At 42.2% G+C, this 17,341-nt stretch overlaps 1 protein-coding gene and 1 long non-coding RNA gene across 3 annotated transcripts in view; one reads left to right on the forward strand and one right to left on the reverse strand.

The window, feature by feature from the left end:
- LOC116440077 (interleukin-1 receptor type 2-like) overlaps positions 1 to 12,878 on the forward strand; it is a 30,030-nt gene extending 17,152 nt beyond the window's left edge. For both annotated transcript variants that reach the window (XM_032100395.1, XM_032100394.1), the window contains exons 2-9: positions 594 to 724; positions 822 to 1,080; positions 3,225 to 3,399; positions 4,780 to 4,954; positions 6,025 to 6,090; positions 7,348 to 7,483; positions 9,419 to 9,564; positions 10,865 to 12,878. In XM_032100395.1, coding sequence (XP_031956286.1) covers positions 646 to 724; positions 822 to 1,080; positions 3,225 to 3,399; positions 4,780 to 4,954; positions 6,025 to 6,090; positions 7,348 to 7,483; positions 9,419 to 9,564; positions 10,865 to 10,992 — 1,164 coding nt within the window. In that variant the 5' untranslated portion in view covers positions 594 to 645 and the 3' untranslated portion in view covers positions 10,993 to 12,878. The remainder of the gene's footprint in view (positions 1 to 593; positions 725 to 821; positions 1,081 to 3,224; positions 3,400 to 4,779; positions 4,955 to 6,024; positions 6,091 to 7,347; positions 7,484 to 9,418; positions 9,565 to 10,864) is intronic.
- The window catches only part of LOC116440078, a 36,627-nt gene that overhangs the window by 3,830 nt on the left and 15,456 nt on the right, over positions 1 to 17,341 (reverse strand). Inside the window, exons 2-3 of the long non-coding RNA XR_004238388.1 lie at positions 9,140 to 9,340; positions 3,644 to 3,788 (exon numbers count right to left, since the gene is read on the reverse strand). This is a non-coding gene — a long non-coding RNA (uncharacterized LOC116440078). The remainder of the gene's footprint in view (positions 1 to 3,643; positions 3,789 to 9,139; positions 9,341 to 17,341) is intronic.

Below are 17,341 nucleotides of genomic sequence, written 5' to 3' on the forward strand. Positions count from 1 at the left end.
GGGTTTTCCTTATCTTTTTTTTTCAAAACAAATGGTAGTAGTGTCCATGCTGAAAACTTACTCGTGCACCACCAGCAAGATGGGTATACATGCCATGGGAGTCTATGTTTTTTGTCCCAAGAGAAACATTTGTTGTAGACAAGAAAGCTTGGCTCTGCTTGTAGCAGGGAGTTTTCCTGTAGTCTGATTCACACTAGCTGGCCTACTGTGTCTCTGTGTTCACCCAAGCTATTACACTGCAGCTCACTCAAAGAAGCTGACCTGTGCTTCAGTCACATTGCAAAATAAGCAGAGCTAGATTTTTCCACCTGTAGCTGCTGCTCTGAAAAGCTGTGGGGACAGCAGCATCTTGTGGTATGCTCTTTTCATCTCCTCAAGTGAAAGGGAAGGGCCAGAAGTGGTATGTGTGTGCCAAGCCAGATGTTCTGGTTCCACAGTTCAGCCCCCATAAACTAAGGATGAAGACAGCTTTCTGCTCACTGAGGATGAACCAAAGCTCCCCAGGTCTGGAGCGAGAAAAATACCAGTTAACTCTTCAGATAACATTGAGTATTTTCATTATATCTTCTATCTTGTAATAAACTTCCTTGTAGGTTTCAAAACACTTTCCTTTGACCCCCTCCTTCTGATTTCCCGTGGAAAAAAATGCGTGGGCTCTTCTTTGTCCTAGTGACATGCACAGCAGGTGCCTCTGCTTTCAGACTCCAGCAACTCAAAACCACGGGTAAGTGCATATTTGTCTTTTTTCCTTCTGTTTCCCTCACCCTTCTTTTTAATATTCCTGTCTGACAGTAATGTAAAAATATCTCTAATTTATATAGAAAACTGCCCAGATCGCACCGTGTTTTTCAAACACTACTATGAACTGCATGGAGAACCTGTGGTTCTGAAATGCCCTTCTCCCAGATACAAACATTTGGATTTCTCTGCCTTGACCCCTAATGTCACATGGTATAAAAATGGTTCAAACCCCATGATACCAGGAAGAGATGAAGATTTAAGAATCTGGGCAAAAGGAGATGCACTCTGGTTTTTACCAGTGATGCTAGAAGACTCGGGAGTGTATATCTGCACAAAAAGGTAGGTATTTAAAAGAAAATCTAGTTCACTAACAAAGTGGCTATGTCTAAATGCATTACCTTGATTTTAAACTCCAGTTATATTCAGAGCATTTCTGGATAACATAATTTCCTTGCTGACCTTGTTAGAAAGAATGTGGGAAGTCAGGACCCTTAGAGTGCGCTGTATGTTTCCTGTAGCTACCTCTACTGAAATCTGGATACATTTTGACACATGGTTGCCATTTTGGCTACAATCTCATAGGAGAATAGTGTATGGAGAGTTTGTTCTGGTTACCTCTGAGCCAGTCAGTGCTATAGCCAGTGAGGCACGCTGCAGGCAGGGGGTGTTGCTGAGCGCAAATACCCTTGTTGCACCTCAGACTGCCTTATGAAACATATATATGGCATTGTGGCTCTGCAGTGGCTTTCCTCTTCCCTCTTCCTATCCCCGGTCTTCACTTTTCTTCTGCGTCATGTTTTAAACCAGAATTTGATTGACTTGGTATTGTCAATAAGACTTTTCATGAGACCCAGTGTATATTTACTAGACTGGTACCAGATTTGTGGTGTTGCAATGAGTTGAGACTTCAGCCATGGCTCTTTTCAGCCCTATTGGTAACTTTTTTTCTGAGTGTTTATAATCTGACAGCCCACTGTACCACGTCAAAAGCGGTGCCAGGGTCTGGATTTGTAGAGGACTGAGGAAGGCAAAAACTCCCATCACCCTTAGAGCCTGAACTTCAGAAGATATTCCAGGTCCCTGTCCCTTGCCATCTCCTGCAGCCAGGCAGCCTCTCAGTACCTCTGGCACCTTGCTCTGGAGAACGTATCTCCACATCCCTGAAGCTGCTTGTGGAGAGCACGGTCTCCTAGCTTGCAAGGCACACCTTGTTAGTGATGCATGTCAGCAGTAGAAGAGGTGGACAAGTTGAGAAATCATGCTCAGTGTATCAGGCTGGCCTTTCCCCACATGTCTTAGCAGCAATTTCAGTTGTGGAGCAGAAGAGAAGACACTGACAGTGAGGCCCAAACAACAAAAGGTTCCAAATACTGTTCTAGAGCAGAGTAGTTGCCTGGGATGTTCAAGAGTGTTTTTTAATCCTCTTTTCAGACTATTCTGCCTCACTTTGTCAATATATAACACTATGGCAGTGTTACTGAGAGATCTAGTAAAATGCTGGGAAGCATATTTGGAAAAGACATGCAAGAGCCAAGTAGGTAATTTCATTGCTAGCGTTATTATAGGATTAATAAAGTGCAAGCAAATTGCATTTCCTCTGCAAATTATCCCACAGGGAAGCCAGCAGATTTTTTTATCAGCTGTGTAAAATGAAGGTAGTGGTAAACTATCACAGATCTCTGCTTCTGTGTTCTGTGGAGCAAATATTTTGGATTTGGGCATCTGGCCTGTATGTGACAGACGGCCACAGTGCCCTGGCAGTAGTCTCAGTCTGTCTGCTTGCAGCCCACAGCTGCTGTCCTGGAGGTAGCAGCCCAGCTCCCCTGGCTTTGCTGTCCCCTTCAAGGATCAGGCACTGCCCTGAGTAGAGGCATCTCCAAAACAGGCTTCCAGAGGTTGTAAAGGATATAATTTAAGCACCTATCTCTCCTGGTTCAGTCTTCATTGGGAGTGGAATTGTCACTTGGGGCCAGAAAAAAACGTTGAATATTGCAAACCTTTCAAAGCCAGAATGCCTTCTTTGCTACACAAAATGACACGTACTCACACAAGTGTCTATGGTTGTGCAACAGTAACTGCAGATGTATTTTAATACATGCTTTAAGCTTTTTATTTCATTATTAGCATTTTCACAGTCAAAACCTCTTCCAAGGAAATGATGGAAGGTTCATGACACACCTGCTATTGTTCAGGTGAACATGTTCTCCCTCCCCACAAAGTTAAAATCATGCTGCAGCCTAAAGGTGCACAGGAAACTTGTACTAAAAAGAAAAGGAAAGCCTAAAGGTCTGAGGCAGATGTGTCAGCAACATGTTTAGATTGTGCCAAAAGAACAGTACCAGTGATTTTCCAGCATCCCTCCTGGTATGATCTCAGTCTTGGTCTATGTTAAAGAGGGAAATGGAGCCAGGAGGAAACGAAGGGTGTCATTCGAGTTCCCCTCATCACTCTTGGGGGCTCACCTCTCCCTGCTCTGTCTGCAGGAACTCCTCCTACTGCGCCGAGGTCTCCATCCACCTCACAGTTGTGGAGAAAACAGCTGCTCAGGAGATTGCCTATCCCCAGGTCCTCTTCACTTTCACCTCTGGAAAAATCGTTTGTCCTGACCTGTGGGATTTTACACCCAACAGGACAAGCCTGGAGCTCAAGTGGTACAAGGTAGAACTTTCACTTCCTCTTTGTGCATAGCCTCATCCCAACTTGGCACATAAATCTCCACTTCACATTTCTCCTGAACATCATGTTCTTAGTCATGAGCACAGTGTAATACACTGGGAATTTTGGGGCAGATGTTTGCATTTTAAGAAAAGTTCTCTGGGGTACACTCAGCATGGGGTGAAGTGTTCCACATGTTTTCTGCTCTCACAGGCTGTGCAAATGTTTTTAAGGTTAAATTACTTACCCAACTCCAGGGTTTGCCGCCTGATAACAGTCTTCTTCTCTTTGGCTCTGTGCTTCTTTTTATGGCACTTCTAGTGAATCCCATAAAGTAGGACCTCCCAGGGATGCTTCCTCCATGTTCAGGTGAGGTAGCTTTCATTAATCAACTGGAATACAGCATTTGGAAATACTGGATGAATTGCACAATGCTTGGAGTGTTCTCTTGCCTAACTGGCCAGTTTGCTGCTTTTCAAGCAGGCAAGCCTGGTTTTGCCTCTAAGATCAAATACAACATCCTCAGCTGTTCAGTGTCACACTGGAGAGCAGGGGATTCTTCTTACATTTCCAAAACACCTCAGTGTAGCTTTTATTTACAGTCCCCTATGATCACACACTCTGCCTTGTGCAGCTGTAGCCTTCCCACAGGATGCAATATACAGGCTGTGCCTAGGCTGTGATCTGTACCATACCAGCAAAATGTTGCTGCTCAGGACTCCCTTCAGAAGTGGGAACATAACCCACCTTATCTAAGCAAAAGGCTGCTCCCCTCAATGTGGTTCTTGTTACAAATGTAAGAAAGAGCTACCCTGCCTTCATGAGGAAGGAACATAATTTCTCCTAGCAGGGCTCCAAACCGTGTATGAGAAGAGCCTTAGGGATACAGAGCAGGATTTTCTAACAGTTTATGAGATCTATAGGATAAGTAACAGTTACGTGAAATCCTACATGATCACAAGTATTTTTCTTCAAACAACATCTTAGAATATTACTCTTTTGAGGTCATGTATGGAAAGTGATAACATTTTGAAAACCTCCATGGGTGCTGAAATCTTGGGTGACTGCTCTTCAGATGACTCAGGGAAGAGCTTGTTATATGTTTTCCATCTTAAAATATGCACTTTATTGAAGAGCTATGCACACACATTATATATAGATTAAAATAGCAATTCTTCACACTTCATATAGTGCCATGAGGCATTTTAGAGATGGATACACATTCAGAGAACTTGTGCTTTGGTGGGAAAGCAGAACTGCTCAGATTTCCCAGTGATAAGTGAACTTCTAGTAAGAGAGAGGCAGGGATAATCTGTCTGGGAGTTACACAGGGTGTAACCATAGCTATCTGAGTCATAACACCAGTTTCTGTCCTTTCTCCAGGATGCTCTGCCTTTGGAAGATGATAACGAAAGATTTGTCATTCTGAAAGGTTCGGCTTCTCTGATCATGACATCTGTGCTACCAACAGACGCTGGGTATTACACCTGCAAGATGTCATTTCCATTTGAGGGTGTGGCATATGAAATCACCAGGACAATTCAACTGGAGACTGTTGGTAAATATAGTATCAGATGATCAGAGGGATGGAACACCTCTCGTACAAGGAAAGGCTGAGACAATTGTGTTTGTTCAGCCTGGAGAAGAGAAGGCTTCAGTGTGACCGAATTGTGGCATACCAGTACCTGAAGGGGGCTTACAAGAAAAATGGAGAGGGACTTCTTACAAGAGCATGAAGTGACAGGACAAGGGAGAATGGCTTCAAGCTGAAAGAGGGCAGGTTGAGATTAGCTATTAGGAGGAAGTTTTCTCCTGTGAGAGTAGTGAGGCACTTGCACAGGTTCCCCAGAGAAGTTGTGGATGCCCCCCCATCCCTGGAAGCATTCAAGGCTAGGCTAGATGGGGATTTGAGCAACCTGGTCTAGTGGAAGGTGTCCCTGCCCATGGCAGGAGGATCAGAACTAGGTGGTCTTAAAGGTTCCTTCCAACCTAAACCATTCTGTGGTTCTGTGATTCAATGACTGACATATTAAAATGTTACAGCACATAAGAAATCCTCTTCTTTGCTGACAAAACTCTTGAGAGGAGCTCGTGCTCAGCCTCTCAGCCGTGCCAAGGGAAGGGTGACACTGTGAGTGCTTGTCCTGGCCCTGATGGGGCTCCCACAGCACCCCTGGCAGGGTGGGGGTCCCTCCTGCAAGTACCTGTGTTTGTTAACCCGAATAATTTATGCCTCGGGGGCAGGAGGGGGTGTGTCACTGCCAAGGGCTTCAGAAGGGTTCGGAGATAAAGCATTTCGCGGTGGCTCAGGGCGGAGACAAGCCGCTGTTTCGCAGAGGGGGCCCGGGGGGCCGGGGCGCTGCTGCGCAGAGCGGCCGGCAGAGGGCGGCCGTGCCGCGAATTCCTCGTGTGCATCCCTGAGGATCGGGATGGGAGCGGCGTCCTGCCCGTCCCCGCAGCCGCGGGGCTCGGCTCGGAACGGGAATATCTGTTTGCCAGGGGCTTTAGCAATCAAATCCTTTCCTGGGAGACGATGGATGTTGGGTGAAGTGGCATGTTTCTAGTTCTGGGGCCATGCTCACATTTTCTCTTGCCTTAGCACTGACTCTGTTCTCTTTCTCTGCCAAGAACAAGAGAAGAGAACTACCCCGATAATTGTGTATCCAGCGCAAAAGACAATATCAGCTGCTCTTGGTAAGGCCCAACATTATTTTTGGAAACATTTAGTTACAGAAAAATTAGAGCAGGTCCTGTTACGGTGTAATTTTTTGGCTTAAATTTTTACAGGTTTTTTTATCTCAATTATATTAGTTGAGGGTCAGTGCTAGAGTATTTTTTTGCTTTTTAATGTCTACAGCCAGATGTTATCTTCCAGGTAAGAGAAGCTGCAGAACTGCTGTCAATTTTAGCCCGTTACCATGCAATAAAAGCATATTTGCACCATCAGCTCAGCTGTCCAGAGTTCTCACTTCACTAAGAGCTTTTCTTTTTCGTATTTCCTGAAATTGGTTTAGGTTGTCGTGTAGCTTTGAACAAGCCATCTAGCTCTTTTGAAAGGAGTCTTTTTTCATTCCTTTTTGCTGTTTGAACTAGACAGTTGTTAGTTAGCAAGTACCTTGATAGGATCTCAATTTTTCTTTGAAGATTATATGATGGCAACAAATTTCTGTTGTATTCCTTCTTCTCAGAAAATGCCAGTTACATTTTACACTAGACATTTTAATCTGGGTACTATACACACAGCTATGTCCTATGATGTTGTTAGTTTTCTCTGCCACTTTTCTCTCCATCAGTGTAGGCCAAAGAGTTGATTTTTTTTTTTTTGTTTTGTTTTTTTTTTTTCTATCTGCCTCTGTGTGGTGTTTTATGTTCCTTTTATCACTACCTGCACAGGTATAATAATAACATTATTTCCATTATTGAGCCCTGTGTTTTCCATATCATATAGACACCAGTCTGGAGTCTCCTTATCCCAGTGTTACAGTAATTATAGCAAAGTTTCAAAATTTTTGCAAAATCACTTTATCCGTGGAGGTCCCACCTTGAGCTGAATGTCCTCACCCACAGCATCTCTGTGTGAAGCTGTGCTGCTGGTTAATGCAGTTGCTCCAGAGGGGTAAATCACACAGTGCCCTTTGGACTGCAGTACGTCAGAAAGGGCAAGGCCACAGGGACACAGCTTTGCCTCTAGGGAATGTGTTTAGTGCAAGAGTTGCTAACTGTTGCAATAGGGAAATTATTTGGTTAGCAGCAGGGAAGTACTGCCAAACCGAGGGGTCTTGCTGCCAAGGAGTAGGGGATCAAAAGCAGTTTGGAGATTAACTTCAGTTATGAAAGAAGTAGTTCTTGATGTTTGTGGGGTCTCTCACTGGAGTTGTTGGTTTTCACCAAAAGGAAGAGTAGTTCTTCATATGTATCCAAATTGTTTTTCAATCTTCCTTTTTTTTACAGGCTCCAAGATGACTCTCCCGTGCAAAGTGTTTGTTGGGCTGAGCAGCCATTTCCAAACTGATGTGGAATGGCTGGCAAATGACACCAGAGTTGACGTGGTTTATAAACAAAGCAGAGTTACAGAGGGAGAACGACAGTAAGTCTGGCTGAAAGTGCTTCCTTGTGCTTATTGTTTCAACCTGCAGTGCTGCAGGGGCTCTTGGTGCAGCTGAGTGCCAGGTAATGAAATGGGAAATGGACAGATCTGAAGTGAAGGTGAGAGCTGAGAAAAAGAAAGGGCAGACAAGCAAAAAAAACCCAAGCCCAACCTAGTCAGTCAAATAAATTCTTTATCTCTGTTTTTCGTTACATGGTATTTTGCAAATGAGCCAGATTTGAGACTTAAACTTTAAGCACGTTTTCATGAACAACTGAGCTAATGTAAGAGCTGAATGCAGTGGAAAGCAAGGAGACTTGATTTTTCCCAGTGCTTCTCTTATCTCTCTCCTTACCCCATGCCAGCAAAGTGGCTACATTCTGTCCCTGACATTCATGAGGTTCTCTGAATACACTAAGACAACAGAAAATTATCTAGTGGTTTGTTGGTTTTTGTTTTTGTTTTTTTTTTTAATAACATTGTTTTTCCTTCTAAGCTTGTTCTTTTCCACATTAGTGAGTTAAACTGACTCTCACAGACACCCGCCGAGTGCTAAAATTGATGCCAGAGTAGCATTGAAGGGGATGCTGGTGGGAGGGAGAAACAGGATGTTCCACATCCTCTTGCCCTGATTCATTGTGTCTCCCTGTTTTGAGGAGCCTTCTTTCAGCTGCCTCATAGCTGCATGCTGCCAGGCTTCCCTAGCTGCCTCATAGCTGCGTGCCTCAAGGCTTTTCCCACTAGTTTCTTACAGTTATGGATGTGAGATGGTTTTGGCAATTTGTGGCCACCAGTGCCAGATAACAGCCTGGCCATGGTGCAGCCAGAGGCAACATAGTAACTCAGCTGTATGTCCCAGCCTTTAGGTGTTTTCCCATTCCCCACAGCATGACTGAGAAAACTAATTTATAATCTTGTTCATCTGGATAAGTGAAAATGCATTGGACCTGTGGACAGGAACCACAAAATGTGCTGCAGCTATAATCTCTGCAGGCTTTAGAATAGAGCAGCACTTTCTTACTTGGACTTTAAAATTTATTTTTGTTATGCCTATCACTATCATTATTGCTGTTATGTATTATCATGCAATTGCACAAGGACAGTGACAGTGACAGCTGAGGTTCCTGCAGGACCCACAGTGTGCGAGACACCCCAATTCTGCTGGAAGCCCTCATTATGGCAGCATGACAAAACAGCTCAAATGCCACTGGGAAAACAAATTCCCTGCAGAAATCTCTGGCAAAGAGCTCCTGAGAGGAGTGCCAGGGAATTCCATTGCTTCTGTGCAATGCAGGCTCGTGATCTGACCATTTAGGAGCAGCTGGACAACTGCTCTGGTAATGACTAAAAGATATCAACGGACAATATTTGACTCCAGCTAGAAAATCACTTGAAAATAGTGGGACTCCTGAAATAATCATGTTGAAATAAGCTGGAAACCTCTTGGACAGCTTCTTGTATTGAGCAATTGGCTTTGAGCACGTGATAGACAGGAATGGTGGTTCAGTTTTCTCAGAGAGTATTTGCAGGGTTATGTTCTCCATATGTCCTCCTTCAGCTGGTCATAAGAATTAACCTCAGGTGGTCAGAGAGAAGGAATTAGGTCCTTGCACAATGCTGTGAAGTGAGCTCAAAGATACACAGAATTCTACTTACCTTTTTCCCCCTCCCTTTTCTTTGTTTTTGCAAGACAAATCCAGATTTTTGTTTTCCTCTGGACTCCAAAAAGTGCAGGATAGGTACTGCCCACGGAGACACAAATAGCACAACTGGGTTACTGAAGACAACAGGTGTCCATGAATGCTGAGGGGCTGGTTCAGAAATGAGCCAATATACAATGCATTTTCTTGTGATGTGCTGTTAGAAGGGACATATCAAATAGAGGAAAACCATCTTATTAAAATATTTAACTTTAAATCTTTCTTATTCTTCCAGAGAAATTGTAGAAAATGGTGAAAACTTCATTGAAGTACCACTGATTTTTGATTCTGTTGAAGAAGTGGACTTTTACACAGACTTTACCTGTCTGGCTGAGAACAGATATGGATACCAAGTACTGCCAACAAGGGTCAAGCAGGAAGGTAGTTATTTTGACTGCTTATTTTTGATAATTTTTATTATTATTCTAATGCTAAATTATCATCTGATCTGTTTATACTGTCAGAGCTAGTGTTGGGATGAGTTATTTCCTGGGGAAAATCCAGTTGCCTCTTTCACCTTTAGTCTTTGATATAGCCTATTCACAAAATACACCTACTACAGCAGGTCATTTACTGACATTTTATGAAGGGATAAGGATCCATCTGTGCTGGTATATCTGTTTGTTGGATGAGACTTCAATTTAGATACACTTTGTGCAATAATTGTTCCAGTGAGACTACTGGCACACTCTCTTTGCAGCAGGGCCAAATCTCCTCCAGTTCCTCAACAAGCAGGGAATAAAAGGACAATAACAGAAAAAATGATTAGAGTGTTCCTTTTCCTCATGCACAGACTTCTGCCAAAATAACAAGAAGTGTAAATTATGATGGATGTTGTTATTTTGACTCCTAGTGATGGGAAGAGATATCTAAACTCAGTGCAATTAATGTTGCAATGTGATAAACCATTGGCCAAGAACCAGCTGCATAAACAATGTGAAGCAATGCTAATTGTTTCTTTGCATGACGTTGGTGAATCGCCAAAGTTTGCTCACGCTCTCTTAGAAAGTCACATGAACACTTTCAGCTTCATTATCAGTTATGACTCACTCCAGTGTCCTATGATGAGGGATTTGTATTCAGTTTGCTGGATCATGTGCTGCTCTTCTCTTCCATGAGCTACATAGGTATAACGGCAGAGGAGGCAATATATATTGGAATAATCCAAAATGGTCTGGATAGACACTGGTGTTGGAAATCAGCCAGATTTGTGAAGAAGTTCTGAGTCTTGGGTCAATCACTGCTAATTTATAAACTGCTCTGTAGGAGAAAGTTATTCACACAACTTGTGGGTGGACTAAATGTTAAGTACTCCTGCACCACATGGTGCTTGGATTTCCGGCTAGGAATGTCTCTGCTTTTAAGAAACCAAGATAAAAAGGACACAGCTGCTCGGATCCCGTGTTCAGAAAGCTGGGTGTCTGCAAAAGACTGAACCTTAAATTCTCACCCTCTGTTGTTTTCCAATCCTTCCTCCCATCTTCATGAACACATTTCCCAGAGTGCTCAATCAACAGACCTATTCCTTTCAAAGGTGATAAGCCCTGCTGGAAGGTTAACTTGCAGACATCCTTTTAATTGTGATTTCTCCTCTTCCCACTTGAGCTTAGAGAACTACGCTCCTGGGAGTTTGTTGGGGTTTTTTCTGTTTTTCTAATATTTATTTTGTTTACTTTTCCAGCTGTTGGTCTGTCCTGGTACATTGCAATGATTCCTGTTGCGCTGGCCTGTGTGATCGTGGGAGGGATATACATGCGCAAGTACTGGAAGAGGAGAGCTGATAAAGGATATATAATACCAAAGGTTTAAAATCCACTTGGTTCTCCAACTGCCAATGGAACAAAAAATCACCCTGGCTGTCTTTCATGTCAGACACAGAGAGCATTTCCAACCTGACACAGCACATTCCCAACAGACTGATAATAACAGCTCTTTTCCACTTCTCCAAGTGTTCTATGATCTGATGAAGTTAAGAATATAAGTTTGCATTTTTATGCTGCTTAGATGCAGGAAATCTGGTTCTATTGTTCTGCATCTAGGGTGAAATCTGTAGAATTTTGGAATGCAAAACCATGCTCTGGATATGGGAAGGGTAGGGTAGGGAAAGGGAGGTGCTCTCACATTTTGTAATTCCAATAGATGTACTTTTTTTTTTAAAAAGGAAAATAAATGCCCTAAAATCTAAAAAAGGAAGATAAGGAAGCTTGCTACAGAAGGACTATTTGACACTAGAGTGAAAAAGCAGTTTTCCTATGCAACCAGCATAAATTTATTTTACTTTAGTCTAAAAGAGCCATTTGTTTTCCTTTTTCCAGAGCCAAATGCAGTTGTCATGGCAACTGTATATCTATGAACTTCTCCATGGAAAAACTAATTTTGTTCACCATTTGGATTACTCTTTGCTTAAATAGACTGTCTCAGAATATCCCTCCCCCAGAGATAACTCCATCTGTATAACAGATAACTGTACACAGAAGAATTCAGTTCTGTTTTATCTACCAATATGTTACTAGGGATTCATAGGCAGCTGTAACATGTTGTCATCTTTGCCAAGGAAAGAATTGGAGGGATGTTTAAGTGTTTAGAGAGTAATTTGGCTAATAAAAAGTTTTATTCCTGGAAGTGATTGGACATATTGCCAGTAATAATGTATAGTCTCACACTTCTGTGCCTCCAGCCCTTTTGTGACCAGCCTGGTGTAGCTTCCGATTGTGTCCTTTTAATTGCAGTATGCAAATTGCTTACTCATGATGCAAAACACTGCTGGTTAGGTTAACCTAACTGGATTCTAGTCTTGACATAAATCATAAGGGAGCAATAAATAATCAGTGATCATGTTGTACTTTGAGGGTCAGAATGAGTAAAATAACTTGGTTACTTCCTCTTCAAAGAGATACCACTTACGTCAGCTGAGAAATCGTTACATGATGTATAATGTGTATTATCTTCATCTGTATAGGAGGGAAGAGAACCTGCATTAAGGCCCAGATTACTACAGCTCCATAACTGTCACCTCTCACAGACACCAAACATAAAGCTTTTTGTTCATGTGAATAATCCTAGAGGATTTTCAAACTCCATAGGAAAAAAAAATCAGGAAAAACTTTGGCTCCAAAAAACCAAATTGTAACACACTGGAGAAGTGAATGGCTCACATCCATCTGGGAGAGACCATGACCTTATTCCTTTCCACCACCACTTCTAGTTGGCTCTGAGTTTAGCCCAATAAATATCTGGAAGGATTTTAAAGAGTAGGATGTGGCTTGAGTTAAGAAATCTTCACTCTCTTAGCAAGAACTTTCATATGTAATGAGATTTAAACCAAAGCCTCCCTTTAAATATTCTAAATGTTTGTTGTGAAGATACAGGCACAGAGATCAGAGCTCTGACGCAGTTTGAGTCAAGGGCATCCAGAGAAAACCACAGGACTCACTGTTTCCAAGTGCAGAATATTAAAGATGATAAGGACTCCATGTATTTTATGGGCAGATGGGAAAAAGGCGGATGCAAGTGAAGAGGTCAGTCCACTTGGATATCGGTTCTTTGAAGGAAGAGAGCTATAGATGAACTGACCAATGTTGGAGGGAATACTGAAGATGTTTTAGGAGCATCAGGAATGCTCATTATTTTCAAACAACTGCTAGTCTGTACCTAGAGAACAAATTAGGTTTGTCAGTAAATGTAATCTTACAAACTGTGATTTGCTCTTTCTTTCCACCTGAATCTTCCAAGACTAGTGTGATCACATAGGTGGCTGTAGGGGCAGGGTTGGATTTCACTAAGTACTGCAAAAGAAGCAGAACTTTTGGTATACAGAGTACTGGTGCCATAAGAAAGTTAAATACCTCAGATCCTTCTCCAAACCAGAGAAGGAGAAAAAAATATGAATGTAAGATAAAAATTAGATATTTAGAGAATTGCTGTTACATACTCAGTGGCATCTTGAGTGCAAATGGAAAATAAAGAAACAAAGGCTTTTCTTTTATGAAGTGATGTTTGCTTCTCTGACTACTAGTATCATAATATTCTGAACATTTTCCTCATAAATAGATGTCTTCAGGCGAGCTACACAGTGTAAGTATTTTACAGGTAGATTTGAACAAGTGACCTACATAATGTAAATGTTTTACACTGATTTGCATCATTATACACAAGGGCAACATGGTTTATCTTAATTTTGAAAATGTTATGTGAAAAAATGGAAAACAAATAAAACCCAAACCAAAATGCTGGTGTGTGAGTTGAGTGGGAAGAAAGATGTGAGATACAAGGTGGCTCTTTGAGGGTGGCAGCTCTCTCCCAGACCTGAAGAGAAGTACAGTATTAGGGAACATCAATTCATGTCAAGGATTCAGGGCTCTGCACCACAATGTTTCTCTTTGGAAAGATTACAGATGCAAGGAGGACAAGGTCACCTCGTACCTGGGACTGTGAGTTTATAGCATTTTCCAGAGAGCTAGTCTGTCTGCAATGACTTCAGAGGCACACCTATAGAGGGGAAAAGACTGGTGTACCATGGTCTTGGCATGAGTTAGCATCCAGGACAGGGGCTTCTCATGCAGAAGTTTTTCTCAGGAAACGTGAGTTCAGTTAACAACTCTTTTCTAGTTTAGTCCAGAATATGTGATCTTGATGCCAGCTATCCATCTAAATAGGCAGCATAACTAATGTTTGACCAGTAGCATCTAAAACAAACCTAAACATAATTTGAAGAGCAGCAAATAATTTTACCTGCTTGTTCCCAAATAAAATCCTTAAATAAATATGGGAACAAGTGAAAACAAGGGCTGACCTGCACACAGAGGTGATCTTGGCTGATCAAGACAAGAAAGTTACACTTTTTATTCTAGTAACTGGGGAGGGAAGGCATGCATGCAGGAGGACAAGGACCATGTTGAAATATCATTGCCAGGAATAGTGTTTTAGGTATGAAGAGCTAAATAAAGTGTTTATGATTAATCTGCCTCAATCTGCAAACAAGAGGCCCAGCAGGGCAAAAAAAGTAAAAAATAGTTCTTATGTTTTGGAGCTGAGAACTCCCTGTCCACTCACAACCTTGCAGCTGCTAAAGATAGCCTAGGGTGGTGTACCTCCCACCCAGCCTTCACACAGCCAAAAGGATTACAGCTGATCCAAGATAGCCACTGATGTTTCCTCTCCACTTAGTGGAGAAAGACTAAAAGAAATGGGTGAGTTGTATCTCAGGTGTCTGTCTTTTTCCACCATTTTAAGACAAAGCGAGATGAATCCATTCTGCATGGATTCATGGATACAGGAATGACTGGTTGTGGATCACTGAATTTCTGGTTATCAAACAGGTTACAAAAAGAAACAGTCTAAAGCCCAGAGACACCTTGTCATGTAGTTGAGGCTGCTGGGCTTTCTTGGGAAATGACTTTAATGCTGGCAGCTCTCTGTGCAGAGCAAGCACAGGTTCACACTAAATGAAAATACTGTGAGAGGCTGGGAGGCAGGCACAAAGGTGTATATTGTGGAATCCAACATAAGAGGCAGGCTGAAAATATCTAGCTGGTGCCTTGGAAAAATGTTTGTGGCTCACAGACTGCATGGTCATGAAGTGCCACAGCTCTTACAGGAAGAACAGGAAGAGCTGTCGTGTGTGCATGGCTGAAGTACAGAGAGCCCTGCTGGGATCAGGAAGAATTCTGCTGTGTGACTGCAGGTGAGCTGGGGCCTGCCACCCTTTCCACAGCACTCAGCCAGCTCAGCTCCCATGGTAGGCAGTGCCTGCCTGCTCCTTCCTGGCTCTGCTGGGCTACAGCAGAAAATTGGAAAAAAAGGTTGTATAGAAAATGAAATATCATAAAACTAGTCTGCTTTCAGTGGACAAACTCATGTCATTGATAAGGAAACCACTTATATACATACATGTATATGTATATATGCTCTGCTTTAGTGTGCTCATGTGGAAGCTATAGTCTCTATCAGTCTATACATTACCTGGTATATAACATGTAAAGAGCTTAACAAAGCAGCTGAAATATAACTCCAGTCAGTTTTCCACAAGGACATGTCATTATCTTCCTGAAATTCCTCAACCAGGCACTAATAAAAATAATGAGGAAACTTCTGAAAACTCATGTAGAACCAAGCTTACTTGTTAGAGCTTGGGAAATTCATCCATTTCTGAATCTTTAACTGCAAAGTGCAGTTTGGCTCTAATAGTTGTGTGTCTTTTCTACCCATTTTAAATGTTTGCACTAGTCTAAATTGTCTCAGAACCTGACAATGACTTCAGGCGTAAACAGCAAACTCCTTGCTTTGTAGCATGTTGAAAAAGTCAGTACCTCAGTCCTGATAAGAAGTGAAGGTCCTCTCTTTCTCACTGTTTTTACTGGCTTGTCATCTATTGAGTCATGCCACGGGAACTTCACTTACGTGTACGTAAATTTCATAGAAATGCGCATCTTGATTCCTTTCTGGATAATGAGGTGTTTCTGTCTCATGAGGCTTGTACAGTACTATTCATTTAAAGCTGTGGAGGTCCTGTTCTGCCTTGGTTATAAAGCATTCATTCATCCATCTGCTAAGCTGTGGGATAAATGAATCATAATGTTTGCTTGCTTTGGCTCCCAAATGTGCTTCGTCATAAGTGCTAAGGAGGCCAGGCTATGACTGGAAGTAGTTGATGCTGTTTGTTTACTTGCAAAAAAGACTCTCAAGTGACTTGTGGTTTTCAAGTTGGAGACACTGCTGAACAACGTAATTAAAGGGTGTGATTACATGTACCCTCAGTGTGTTACTACGGTTCTTTTTGCTTTGGCTGGGCCTTACCATGGCTGATCTTCAGACAGTTTGAGAACACTCCAGAGGAGAGTGTGGGCAAGACATGGTGGTTTCTTTGCTCTCATCATCATTACTCTGCTAGCCTGTGAATGCTAGGGCCTCCTTCATATCATTAAATCATAGAATGATTTCAGCTGGAAGAGACCTCAAAGATCATCTAGTTCCAATCTCCTCTGCCATGGGCAGGGACACTTTCCACTAGAAGATTACTTAAAGCCCCATCCAGCCTGGTCTTGAACACTTTCAGGGATGGGGTATCCACAGGTTCTCTAGGTAACGTGTTCCAGTGTCTCACAACCCTCACAGTGAATAATTTGTTTCTACTTCCTAATCTAACACTACATTCTTTCTGTTTAAAGCCATTCCCCCTTGTCCTACCACTACATGGTCTTGTACAAAGTCCCTCTCCTGCTTTCTTACAGATCCCCTTCTTGTGAGTAGAAAGGAGCTATCAACTCAAGAAAGAAACAAGTGCCCTGCCTTTGATCATAGCTGATGGGTAGTTTTTCAGACGAATCTAAGCTAGTAAAATGCAGGAAGAAGCATGGTAGAGAAAGAACATCTCCACCTAAGAGTGGCTGACTGATTTCTCCTTAATAGGAAAGAACATGTAAGATGATGATGATGATTATTATTATTACTACTGTCTCGTTGGTGATGATTATTACAACTACCACATTGAGTGGTGCCATTTAGGAAATATGGATTGCATGGGAGATCATAAATATGGGTGGAAGAGCATGGGGAATGGAGAACTTGTGAGAATAAGCAATATGAGCTTATCTTCTGCCCAGAAAGGCAATGACAGGCCATGATAACTGCCCATAAGTTCATCCAAAGGGAGAGTAAAAGTAAGGACATGTAACTATTTCCACTAATGAAGGAGCATGCATAATAAGATTGGAATAAGAAATGCATAACCAAAATTAATCACTGCAGCAGTGAGGTCCTGAAAGAGCATCTCAGCAGGAGTAATGGTAGGAAAAGGAATTACTTCAAACCTGGAGCTGGGTTACAGCTATGAATAGGATTTGATGTGTGTGACAGCAGGGGGTCTTCCTGCAAGGCTGAATCATGTCCTCTGGCTTTGTGTTCTTTACCTCCACTGGAAAAGGCTGGACAGCTGAAGATAAAAAATGCCATCCTAGAGTGTAATTACTGTCTTATTATTATTTCCTCAGTTAAATCTGCATTGCTCATATTTACAGACCTTATTAGCTTGTAAGGGCTGGAAGATCAAAAGAATTAAACACTAAACACAATTGCTGGATATGTCTTTGTAGACATGTCCAAAGTTCAAGTCTTTTAAACTCTGCCAGGAGAGGCCAGCTGCCCCTGGAAAATAGCCCTT

The sequence above is a fragment of the Corvus moneduloides genome, chromosome 2, assembly GCF_009650955.1.
Source record: "Corvus moneduloides isolate bCorMon1 chromosome 2, bCorMon1.pri, whole genome shotgun sequence".
Lineage (NCBI taxonomy): Eukaryota > Metazoa > Chordata > Aves > Passeriformes > Corvidae > Corvus > Corvus moneduloides.